This window comes from Portunus trituberculatus, chromosome 2 (assembly GCF_017591435.1).
Source record: "Portunus trituberculatus isolate SZX2019 chromosome 2, ASM1759143v1, whole genome shotgun sequence".
Lineage (NCBI taxonomy): Eukaryota > Metazoa > Arthropoda > Malacostraca > Decapoda > Portunidae > Portunus > Portunus trituberculatus.
The window spans coordinates 3,723,219-3,735,718 of NC_059256.1; the positions used below are offsets into that span (position 1 = coordinate 3,723,219).

General features: G+C 43.8%; 2 protein-coding genes across 3 annotated transcripts in view; both read right to left on the reverse strand.

The window, feature by feature from the left end:
- LOC123502775 (GMP synthase [glutamine-hydrolyzing]-like) overlaps positions 1–2,521 on the reverse strand; it is a 20,557-nt gene extending 18,036 nt beyond the window's left edge. The window contains exon 1 of one of the 2 annotated variants that reach the window (XR_006674221.1): positions 2,407–2,497. The gene's annotated coding sequence lies outside the window, so the exon portion shown is untranslated. Of the gene's footprint in view, positions 1–2,406 lie in introns of both variants that reach the window. The other variant, XM_045252031.1, reaches the window with a different exon arrangement.
- A 4,124-nt stretch (positions 2,522–6,645) lies between these two features.
- The window catches only part of LOC123502766 (zinc finger protein 2-like), an 8,505-nt gene continuing 2,650 nt past the window's right edge, over positions 6,646–12,500 (reverse strand). Inside the window, exon 2 of the mRNA XM_045252018.1 lies at positions 6,646–9,438. Coding sequence (XP_045107953.1) covers positions 6,703–8,844 — 2,142 coding nt within the window. The 5' untranslated portion in view covers positions 8,845–9,438 and the 3' untranslated portion in view covers positions 6,646–6,702. The remainder of the gene's footprint in view (positions 9,439–12,500) is intronic.

Below are 12,500 nucleotides of genomic sequence, written 5' to 3' on the forward strand. Positions count from 1 at the left end.
GGTGACACAATACACAGAAAAATTATCCAGATTGACATTGTGGGTGATGTATGAACGCTGGAGTGTATTCAGCGTACGTGGATGAAAAAGGTTAAAGATTTTGGTGACAATACGCAGAAAAATGATCCAGATTGACACTGTGGGTGATGTATGAACGCTGGAGTGTATTCAGCGGACGTGGATGAAAAAGGTTAAACATTTTGGTGACACAATACGCAGAAAGAAACATTAGAGGATGTGGGATGTGGTCTAAATTACGTAGAAGCAAACAGATCGTGCAAATTTAATTCATCACAATATTTTTTATAAGTACTGTTAGCGAGGTCAATGTGTCATGTCCTGGATCTTAAACTAGCGACCCCTCCTGCAGTCCTCCAGCGGGCCACCTTCTCTCTCTCTCTCTCTCTTCATACTAAAAAATTAATACAACTTAATTTTTAAAGGGAATATATTTAATTTTCAACCTTCTAATCAATTTTCCCTCATTTCCTTAACATTATTTTGCTCTAATTAGCCAAACAAACAATTTCAACCCTTTCTCTTCCTCTACATACTAAAAACTCATATAACTTAATTTCTAAAGGGAATATATTTAATTTTCAAACTTTTAATCAATTTTTCCTCATTTCCTTAACAATAATTTGCTCTAATTAGCCAAACTAACAATTTTAATCCTTTCTCTCTCTCTCTACTTACTAAAAACTCATATAACTTAATTTTTAAAGGGAATATATTTAATTTTCAACCTTCTAATTAATTTTCCTCATTTCCTTAACAATATTTTGCTCTAATTAGCCAAACAAACAATTTTAACCCTTTCTCTCTCTACATACTAAAATCTCATATAACTTAATTTTTAAAGGGAATATATTTAATTTTCAAACTTCTAATTAATTTTCCCTCATTTCCTAAACATTATTTTGCTCTAATTAGCCAAACAAACAATTTTTGACCCTTTCTCTCTCTATATATACTAAAATCTCATATAACTTAATTTTTAAAGGGAATATATTTAATTTTCAACCTTCTAATCAATTTTCCCTCATTTCCTGAACATTAATTTGCTCTAATTAGCCAAACAAACAATTTTTGACCCTTTCTCTCTATATATATATATACTAAAATCTCATATAACTTAATTTTTAAAGGGAATATATTTAATTTTCAACCTTCTAATCAATTTTTCCTCATTTCCTTAACAATATTTTGCTCTAATTAGCCAAACAAACAATTTTTGACCCTTTCTCTCTCTATATATATACTAAAATCTCATATAACTTAATTTTTAAAGGGAATATATTTAATTTTCAACCTTCTAATCAATTTTCCCTCATTTCCTGAACATTAATTTGCTCTAATTAGCCAAACAAACAATTTTTGACCCTTTCTCTCTATATATATATACTAAAATCTCATATAACTTAATTTTTAAAGGGAATATATTTAATTTTCAACCTTCTAATCAATTTTTCCTCATTTCCTTAACAATATTTTGCTCTAATTAGCCAAACAAACAATTTTTGACCCTTTCTCTCTCTATATATACTAAAATCTCATATAACTTAATTTTTAAAGGGAATATATTTAATTTTCAACTTCTAATCAATTTTCCCTCATTTCCTTAACATTATTTTGCTCTAATTAGCCAAACAAACAATTTTAACCCTTTCTCTCTCTCTACATACTAAAAACTCATATAACTTAATTTTTAAAGGGAATATATTTAATTTTCAACCTTCTAATCAATTTTCCCTCATTTCCTTAACAATATTTTGCTCTAATTAGCCAAACTAACAATCAACTTTTGCTGGGAAGATGCATAAGTGGAAATTAACTCTCTCCGCCACAGTCCACAGCTCAGCGTCACTCAAGGCAGCTTATATGTACGCTGTGTTAAGAGTGACAGAAATTAATGGCACTCTATACTCCAAGGTTCCCCTCCCCCCCCCCTCCTCCCCATTTGCACCTCCGCTCGGATAATTTGAGGGCACATGTATGGAGAGAGAGAGAGAGAGAGAGAGAGAGAGAGAGAGAGAGAGAGAGAGAATATGGTAATGAATAACGGAATGAGAGAAATATGGAAACGAATAAGGGAATGAGAGAGAGAGAGAGAGAGAGAGAGAGAGAGAGAGAGAGAGAGAGAGAGAGAGAGAGAGAGAGAGAGAGAGAGAGACCAGACACACACACAAAAAGAACCCCAAACAAACAAACAAACGAACACACACACACACACAACCATACCCAAGCTAAAAATAATACTAATAATAAATAAATAAATAAAATAAATAAAAATCTGACCCACGAGGGATAATAGAAAATTGAACACTCACTCTCCCTCTCACCCCGCCCCCCCACGGCTCACCTCTCCCCCTCCCTCCCTCTCCCAGGCCGTGCTCTCCCTCTCACCAGAAATAGTGGGATTTTGCAGTATCAACACGGCCGCATATTCAATAAAAAGGCGCCGGGGATGTGAGAGACGCGCGCCGTGACCATCCCGACCACCGTCACATCAACAACTGAGGGCTGCGTCTCTTTCCGTCCCGCGCATTTCATATTTTTACTCTTTTCTTCTCTTTTCTCACTCAAACCTCCATTTTTGGGTTCTTTAGTTGGTTTGTAATTTTGGGTGATGTTTTTGTGTGTTTGTTGTACTTGTTAATGTTTTTTTTAAGTGTGTTGTGTTTCTCGATATTTTGTCATTTCTCTGTTTTTTGTGGTGTTGGGATTGTGTTGCTTCGGTTTTTAGTGTCTATTTGTACGTTTCTAGTCAGTTTCTAGGTCCTGTTTACCAAAATGCGGTTAATTTTACATTTTTTCTATTGTAAGTAGGGGAGAAACAGACGCGCCACCAAAATGTATAACAATAGCGGTGTGACAAGCGCATATCGTGACAACATATTATTGTTCAGCAAAACTTGACCCGAGAACGAAAATAGAAATAATAATGAGTGAAAAATAAACGGTATAATTTAATGGATGTGCATATTTCATTATTCTCTCCGTAAAGTCGAAATGGCATATTTGTTTATTGCAATGATTAGCTCGCAAGAGAGAGAGAGAGAGAGAGAGTATTCATCTAGTACTCAGAAACCGTCTATAAACAATATATACCAATTGATTTCTTTTACATTAAGTTTAAAAAGTCATTAATAGAAAAATAGCATTAACTTGCATCTCTCTATCTTTTATCGATATTTTCATGCTAACTGCTCTTCTCATCTCCCTAACTGCATGCCTCCTCTCCTCCCCCACTCTCTCTGCACAACGCTTTCTTCTTCCTCTCACCACTACTCTGTCCACCTCACCAATGCAAGAGTTAACCAGTACTCTCAATCCTTCACCACTACTCTGTCCACCTCTCTAAAGAGTTAACCAGTACTCTCAATCATTCACCACTACTCTGTCCACCTCTCTAAAGAGTTAACCAGTACTCTCAATCCTTCACCACTACTCTGTCCACCTCCCTAAAGAGTTAACCAGTACTCTCAATCCTTCACCACTACTCTGTCCACCTCTCTAAAGAGTTAACCAGTACTCTCAATCCTTCACCACTACTCTGTCCACCTCTCTAAAGAGTTAACCAGTACTCTCAATCCTTCACCACTACTCTGTCCACCTCTCTAAAGAGTTAACCAGTACTCTCAATCCTTCACCACTACTCTGTCCACCTCTCTAAAGAGTTAACCAGTACTCTCAATCCTTCACCACTACTCTGTCCACCTCTCTAAAGAGTTAACCAGTACTCTCAATCCTTCACCACTACTCTGTCCACCTCTCTAGAGTTAACCAGTACTCTCAATCCTTCACCACTACTCTGTCCACCTCTCTAAAGAGTTAACCAGTACTCTCAATCCTTCACCACTACTCTGTCCACCTCCCTAAAGAGTTAACCAGTACTCTCAATCCTTCACCACTACTCTGTCCACCTCTCTAAAGAGTTAACCAGTACTCTCAATCCTTCACCACTACTCTGTCCACCTCTCTAAAGAGTTAACCAGTACTCTCAATCCTTCACCACTACTCTGTCCACCTCTCTAAAGAGTTAACCAGTACTCTCAATCCTTCACCACTACTCTGTCCATCTCCCCAATGCAAGAGTTAACCAGTACTCTCAATCATTCATACGCTAATCTGGTACACTCTGGAACTCCCTGCCTGCTTCTGTACTTCTAACTTCCTACGACTTGACTTCATTAAAGAGGTAAGTTTCAAGACATTGGCTACGGAACTCAATCGGACCTGCAAGGGGACTAGCAACTAAGTGGGCTTTTTTATTATTATTATTATTATTATTATTATTATTATTATTATTATTTTTTTTTTTTTTTTGTGTGTGTGTGTGTGTGTGTGTTGGAGGCCCTTGTACAGATCTACCAGTTGGAGAGGCGAGAAAAACTGGCGAAGACGCCTCAGAATGTCTAACTTCATAACAGATGTTGTTTTAGCAGGAAATGAGATGTGAAGTTTCCAGTTATAAGATTATGAGTAAAGGACAGACTGAGGATAGTCAGTGTGGGAGAGGGAGACAGTTGAGTGTTATTGGAAAAGAAGGGATAGTTGTCTGGAAGGTTGTGTCCACTTGATACATGGACCAATTGAGTTTTTGAGGCATTGAACACTAGTTTTCTCTGCCTCAATCAGAAATCTTTGAAAGATTTGAAGTCAGCGTTCTGTGGCGTCCCCGCGTGACTTGTTGACTTCCTTAATTGGTCGTCTCTGAAAAGACGTAGATAGGGCAAGATGTTTGGTTAAGAATTAAAGTCATTAATGAATAATAGTTAGAGGATGGATGACAGGACTGAACCCTGAAGAACACCACTGTTGATAGATTTAGGTGAAGAGCAGTGACCGTCTACCACAGCGGCAATAGAGCGGTCGGAAAGGAAACTTGAGATAAAGTTGCAGAGAGAAGGATAGAAGCCGTAGGAGAGCAGTTTTGAAATCAAAGCTTTATGCCAGACTCTATTAAAAGCTTTTGATATGTCTAACGCGATAATAAAAGTTTCACCGAAATCTCTAAAAGAGGATGACCAAGACTCAGTAAGGAAAGCCAGAAGATCACCAGTAGAGCGACCTTGACGGAAGCCATACTGGCGATCAGACTGAAGATTGTGAAGTGACAGATGTTTGAGAATCTTCCTATTCAGGATAGATTAAAAAACTGTAGACAAGCAAGAGATTAAAGCTATAAGGACGGTAGTTTGAGGGGTTAGAACGGTCACCCTTTTAGGAACAGGCTGAATGTTGGCAAACTTCCAGAAAGAAGGAAAGAGAAGGCAATAGACAAAGTTGAAAGAGTTTGGCCAGGCAAGGTGCAAGCACGGAAGCACAGTTTTTGAGAATGATAGGAGGACTCCATCCATAAGCCTTCCGAGGGTTTAGGCCAGCGAGGGCATGGAAAACATCATTATGAAGAATTTTAACTATAGGCATTCAACAGTCAGAGGGAGGAGAGGGAGGGACGAGCCCAGAGTCATCCAAGGTAGAAATGTTAGCAAAGGTTTGAGAGAAGAGTTCAGCTTTAGAGACAGAAGAGATGGCAGTGGTGCCATCACCGTGAAATAACGGAGGGAAAGATGAAGAAGTGAAGATATTTGAGATGTTTTTGGCTAGATGCCAGAAGTCACGAGGGAAGTTTGAGTTTGAAAAATGTTGATATTTTTTTTTATTTATGAAGGAGTGTTTAGCAAGTTGAAGAACTGACTTGGCTTGAATCCAGGCAGAGATATAAAGTGCATGAGATTCAGGAGATGGAAGGCTCAAGTACCTTTTGTGGGCAACCTCTCTATCATGTATAGCACGAGAACAGGCTGTGTTGAACCAAGGTTTAGAAGGTTTAGGTTGAGAAAAAGAATGAGGACTGTACGCCTCCATGCCAGACACTATCACCTGTTATACGTTCACCACACACAGATGGCTCTCTCACACGGAAGCAGTAACCATTCCAAGGAACTCTCGACCTGCTTCTGTGTTTCCATCTTCCTCCACTCACTACACATTTCTTCTTCCTCTCACCACTACTCTGTCCACCTCTCTGATGCAAGAGTTAACCAGTACTCTCAATCATTCACCACTACTCTGTCCACCTCCCCAATGCAAGAGTTAACCAGTACTCTCAATCCTTTACCATTACTCTGTCCACCTCCCCAATGCAAGAGTAAACCAGTACTCTCAATCATTCACCACTACTCTGTCCACCTCTCTGATGCAAGAGTTAACCAGTACTCTCAATCCTTCACCACTACTCTGTCCACCTTCCTAATGCAAGAGTTAACTAGTACTCTCAATCATTCACCATTACTCTGTCCACCTTCCTAATGCAAGAGTTAACCAGTACTCTCAATCCTTCACTCACTTATCTGGTACAGTGTGGAACTCCCAGCTTGCTGCTGTGTTTACACCTTCCTGTGACTTGAACTCATTCAGGAGGGAGGTTCTAACACATTGATCCCATTCTTGTGGCCAACTTTCTTGGATCTGCTCAGGGTTTGGTATCTAAGTGGGCATTTCTGCTTAGTCATTTTGTTGTACTGGACAGATTTCGCCTCTTACATAAAAAAAAAAAATCAGTTATTATCACTAACACACACACACACACACACACACACATACACACACACCAAAGATAGACAAAGAAAGAAAAGCAAATAGTAAATATTTATTGAAAGTCAAAACACCACCACCGCCACCGCTGCCGCAGCCTCAGAGGTGCACCAAGATGTGGCTGGCCAGCTCGGACTTGGTTAGGAAGCACTTGCCGCAGTGGTCACACTTGTATGGCCTGACGCCGGAGTGCCTGAGGATGTGTGCCTTGAGGCTGGAGGCACCAGAGAAGTACTTGCCGCACTGTTCACACCGGTAGTCGATGTCTTCGTCGTGCTTCTGGGCGTGTTTGTCCAGGTCCTTCTTGTCGTAGAACCTCTTTCCACACTCCAGGCAGACGACGCGCTTGCCCTTCTTCCGGCGAACGTGTATGAACATGTGTGCTGCCAGGCTGCGCTCCGTGGCCAGCCGTTTGCCACACAGCTGGCACTGGTGCCGCTTGGCGCCGTGCCGCAGCTTGTGCTGGTTGAGGCCGTACACGCTGGGGTAAATCTTGCCGCACTGGTAGCACTCGAAGCTCTTGAGGCCGAGGTGCGTCCTGGCGTGCAGGATGAGCCGCGCCTTGTTGGCCAGTTTCTCGCCGCACTCCAGACACTCGTAGCTGCGCACGCCGCGGTGCGTGGCGGTGTGCAGCGTCAGCAGCGACTTGTTGCCGAACAGCTTGCCACACTCCAGGCACTCCTCGTGCTTGCCCTGGCCGTGGCCCACGCCGCACCCGTCTATCTTGGCCTCGGCGTGGGTGTGGCGGTGCAGGATCAGGTCCGGCTTGGTGACGCACTTCATGCCGCAGTCTGGACACTCATAGAACTCCACGGAGCGGTGGGTGACCTGGTGCTGGGTGAGGGCGGACCGCTGCAGGAACCTCCGGCCACAGTCCCTGCAGGCCAGGCCGTCCCCACCCATGTGCTGCCTGGTGTGCGTCACCAGCAGGCCCTTGTTGGTGAACTCCTTGCCGCACTCCAGGCAGTCTGAGTTGTTGATGCCGGGGTGTGACAGCCTGTGCAGGGTGAGGTAGGTCCTGGTGAGGAACCTCTCGCCACAGTGGCGGCACTGGTGGGGGCAGTCTGAGGCGTCATTGTGTGTGAAGACGTGCGCCAGCAGCTCCTCCTTGTGGCGGAAGCTGTCGTTGCACTCAGGGCACTGGTAGTACTTGACCACGTTGTGCATCATGGCGTGGGTGATCAGGTTGGACTTGTCTGAGAACTGTTTGCCGCACTCAAAGCAGTTGTACTTCCTCACGTTGAAGTGTGTCTTGATGTGGTTGTTGTAGCCTGGCTTGGTGTTCAGCGTCCGCCCACACAGCGGACACTCATAGCTAGGCTTGTAGTTCGAGCCGCTGCCCTCACCACCCTCTGCTCCGTCCTCCTTCTCCTCATCACTCCCACTGCCACCACCCACTGCCCCCCCTACCTCCTCCTCATCCCAGCTCATACTGCCATCCTCATCCACCTCAGCTGAAGGCCACGGCTGCTGGTGGTGGTGGCCAGTGGTGGTGCTGGCCGAGGTGGATGGGAGAAATCTGTGGTATTGTGAATGCTTGCGTGGGCGGCCCCGGGGGCGGCGCACTGGTACTAGAGGAGGAGGGGGAGCAGGGGGAGGTGAAATGGGTAGTGGGTGCTTGGGGCGGCCACGGGGCCGGCGCACTCCTATGGGATACACTGGGGGAGGTGGTGGGGGCGATGGGGTGGGCAGTCTTGACAGTGGGTGCTTGCGTGGGCGGCCACGGCCCCGCCGGCCACGACCCCGGCGTGATCGTCCTCTAGGAGATCCCAGGGTGGGGGCCCCGAGTGGCTGGGGTGGTATGTGTCCTTCAGGAAGCTCCGGGACGGGGGGCGGGGGTGGTGGCAGTTCATTGCAGCGGCGGCTAGGATTCCGTCGCAGTGGTACTCCATCCGCTGTTGTGGGGGGCGGCTCGGGGGATGGGTGCCCTTCAGGAACCACTAGGGGAGGGGGCTGGGGTGGTGGAGGGTGTGGTGCAGGAACTGTGAGGGCAGAAAGTTGGGGTGGAGGTGTGAGTCCTGCAGGAACCATGAGGATGTTGGGCTTGGGGGCTGGAAGTCCTTCAGGAACCGTGGTGGCAGTGGACTGGCATGGTGTGTGTCCTGCAGAAATTACCAGGATATTGGGCTTGGGGGCTGGGTGTCCTGCAGGAACCTTAGTGGCAGGGGGCTGGGCTGGTGTGTGTCCTTGAATTGTCAGTGCAGGGGGCTTGGGTGATGTGTGTCCTGCAGGAACCTTCATGGGGGCAGCTGGCCGGAAGAGTGATGTGCGTCCTGTAAGAATCTTGATGGCAGGTGGCAGAGATGATGTGTGTTCTGCAGGAAGTGTCTGGGTGGCAGCTGGCCGGGGTAGTGGTGTGCGCCTGCAAGAATCTTGATGGCAGGTGGCTGAGATGATGTGTGTTCTGCAGGAAGTGTCTGGGTGGCAGCTGGATAGGGTAGTGGTGTGTGTCCTTCAAGTGTCAGTGTCTGGGGGATGGGTGAGAGGGGCTCTTCGGGAACAGTTTGGGTGGCAGCTGCCTGGGTTGGCGGGTTGTCTTCCTCCTCCTCCTCCTCCTCCTCCTCCTTCTCCTCCTCCTCTTCTTCTTCTTCTACTTTTTCTACATCAACATCTACATCTTCTTCTTCTTCTTCTACTTCTTTAATGGTGAGTGACGAGGCCTTGGGTGGTGGTGTGTGCTCTACAGGCAGCATCAGGAGGGGCAGCCGGGGTGCTCGTTGTCTAGCAAGAGCCATCCGGGCCTGGGGCTGAAGTATGACCAGTGGGGGCTTCTGGGACGAGCTGGTGGTAAGGCTGGTGAGGCTGCTGGTGATCTGGCTGGGGGTCTGGCTTGTCCTGTGGAGCAGAGAAGAAAAATGGCCATCAGGATCAGGGGCAGCAAGTGTTGGTGAGGGAGGAACACACACACACACACACACACACACACACACACACACACACACACACACACACACACACACACACACATTTGCTAAGGAATATTGGAGTAGCATTTCACTACATGGACAAAGAAATGATGAAGAAATTGCTAAGTACTATAATAAGACCTAGATTGGAATATGCAGGAGTAGTGTGGACCCCTCATAAAAAGAAACACATAAGGAAGTTGGAGAGACTACAAAAAATGGCTACAAGAATGGTTCCAGAATTTGAAGGGATGACATATGAGGAGAGACTAAAGGCTATGGATCTACCAACCCTGGAACAGAGAAGAGAGAGAGAGAGAGATACCTGATACAAGTTTATAAATTGATCAACGGAATGGACCAAGTGGATAATGAGAAACTGATCCTGAGAGAAGAATATGACATTAGAAGCACAAGATCACATAGTAAGAAGCTGAGGAAGAGAAGATGTCCGAGAGATGTTAAAAAATAGAGTTTCCCGCAAAGATGTGTTGAGACGTGGAACAGTTTGAGTGAGGAAGTGGTGTCAGTAACGAGTGTGCAGAGCTTGAAAGAAAAATTGGATAAGCGTGAAGCCCTGGCCCTGGAAAACAACAACTGGTAAACACACACACACACACACACACACACACACACACACACACACACACACACACACACAGCAGGCCAGGACACAAACCCTGCCTTAGAGAGTTTATTGGTGTGTGCCTGACAGTGTGTGATGTAGTGTGAATGTGTTAAAATGAACCTTGATTTAATCCCTGCCATGTGTTGGTGTGCTGTGTGTTGGTGTTAGTGGACAGCATAGTGTTGTGTTGTGTTGTGTTGTGTTACTGTTAGTGTTACAAAGGGTATGTGAAGGAGAACATGAAGTTTGATAACATACACTGCTTACTGCTACTCCACTCACAGATTTATTGTCTTTTAACCCCTTCAGTACTGGGACACATTATTACCTTGAGTTTTGTGAACCATTAGACCATTTTATTGACATTAGCAAGGGTCTATGGAGGGCAGAAGGTTAATGGCCACAGTCTTCACTATTTTAATTGAGTTTTGTGAACCATTAAACCATTTTACTGACATTAGGAAGGGTCTATGGAGGGCAGAAGATTAATGGCCACAGTCTTCACTATTTTAATTGAGTTTTGTGCACCATTAGACCATTTTACTGACATTAGCAAGGGTCTATGGAGGGCAGAAGATTAATGGCCACAGTCTTCACTATTTTAATTGAGTTTTGTGCACCATTAAACCATTTTACTGACATTAGCAAGGGTCTATGGAGGGCAGAAGATTAATGGCCACAGTCTTCACTATTTTAATTGAGTTTTGTGTACCATTAGACCATTTTATTGACATTAGCAAGGGTCTATGGAGGGCAGAAGATTAATGGCCACAGTCTTCACTATTTTAATTGAGTTTTGTGCACCATTAGACCATTTTATTGACATTAGCAAGGGTCTATGGAGGGCAGAAGATTAATGGCCACAGTCTTCACTATTTTAATTGAGTTTTGTGCACCATTAGACCATTTTATTGACATTAGCAAGGGTCTATGGAGGGCAGAAGATTAATGGCCACAGTCTTCACTATTTTAATTGAGTTTTGTGTACCATTAGACCATTTTATTGACATTAGCAAGGGTCTATGGAGGGCAGAAGATTAATGGCCACAGTCTTCACTATTTTAATTGAGTTTTGTGTACCATTAGACCATTTTATTGACATTAGCAAGGGTCTATGGAGGGCAGAAGATTAATGGCCACAGTCTTCACTATTTTAATTGAGTTTTGTGCACCATTAGACCATTTTATTGACATTAGCAAGGGTCTATGGAGGGCAGAAGATTAATGGCCACAGTCTTCACTATTTTAATTGAGTTTTGTGCACCATTAGACCATTTTATTGACATTAGCAAGGGTCTATGGAGGGCAGAAGATTAATGGCCACAGTCTTCACTATTTTAATTGAGTTTTGTGCACCATTAGACCATTTTATTGACATTAGCAAGGGTCTATGGAGGGCAGAAGATTAATGGCCACAGTCTTCACTATTTTAATTGAGTTTTGTGCACCATTAGACCATTTTATTGACATTAGCAAGGGTCTATGGAGGGCAGAAGATTAATGGCCACAGTCTTCACTATTTTAATTGAGTTTTGTGCACCATTAGACCATTTTATTGACATTAGGAAGGGTGTATGGAGGGCAGAAGATTAATGGCCACAGTCTTCACTATTTTAATTGAGTTTTGTGAACCATTAAACCATTTTACTGACATTAGGAAGGGTGTATGGAGGGCAGAAGGTTAATGGCCACAGTCTTCACTATTTTAATTGAGTTTTGTGTACCATTAGACCATTTTATTGACATTAGGAAGGGTGTATGGAGGGCAGAAGGTTAATGGCCACAGTCCTCACTATTTTAATTGAGTTTTGTGCACCATTAGACCATTTTATTGACATTAGGAAGGGTCTATGGAGGGCAGAAGATTAATGGCCACAGTCTTCACCATTTTAATCCCTACATGTGTTTCTGAAGCTGTACAGAATCACCAAATAGTCACCAGAATGAATAGAAAAATACATCCTGGTACTGAAGGGGTTAATTAGATTGGGTTAGGTAAGGTTAGATTTAAATAGGTTAGATTAGGTTAGGTAAGGCAAAGATGGTTAGGTTAGGTTAGGTTAATGCTGTGTTAGGTTAAGTTAATGCTGTGTTAGATTAGGTTAATGCTGTGTTAGGTTAGATTAATGCTGTGTAAGGTTAGATTAATGCTGTGTAAGGTTAGGTTAATGCTGTGTTAGGTTAGGTTAATGCTGTGTAAGGTTAGATTAATGCTGTGTAAGGTTAGGTTAATGCTGTGTAAGGTTAGATTAATGCTGTGTAAGGTTAGATTAATGCTGTGTAAGGTTAGGTTAATGCTGTGTAAGGTTAGGTTAATGCTGTGTAAGGTTAGGTTAATGCTGTGTAAGGTTAGATTAATGCTG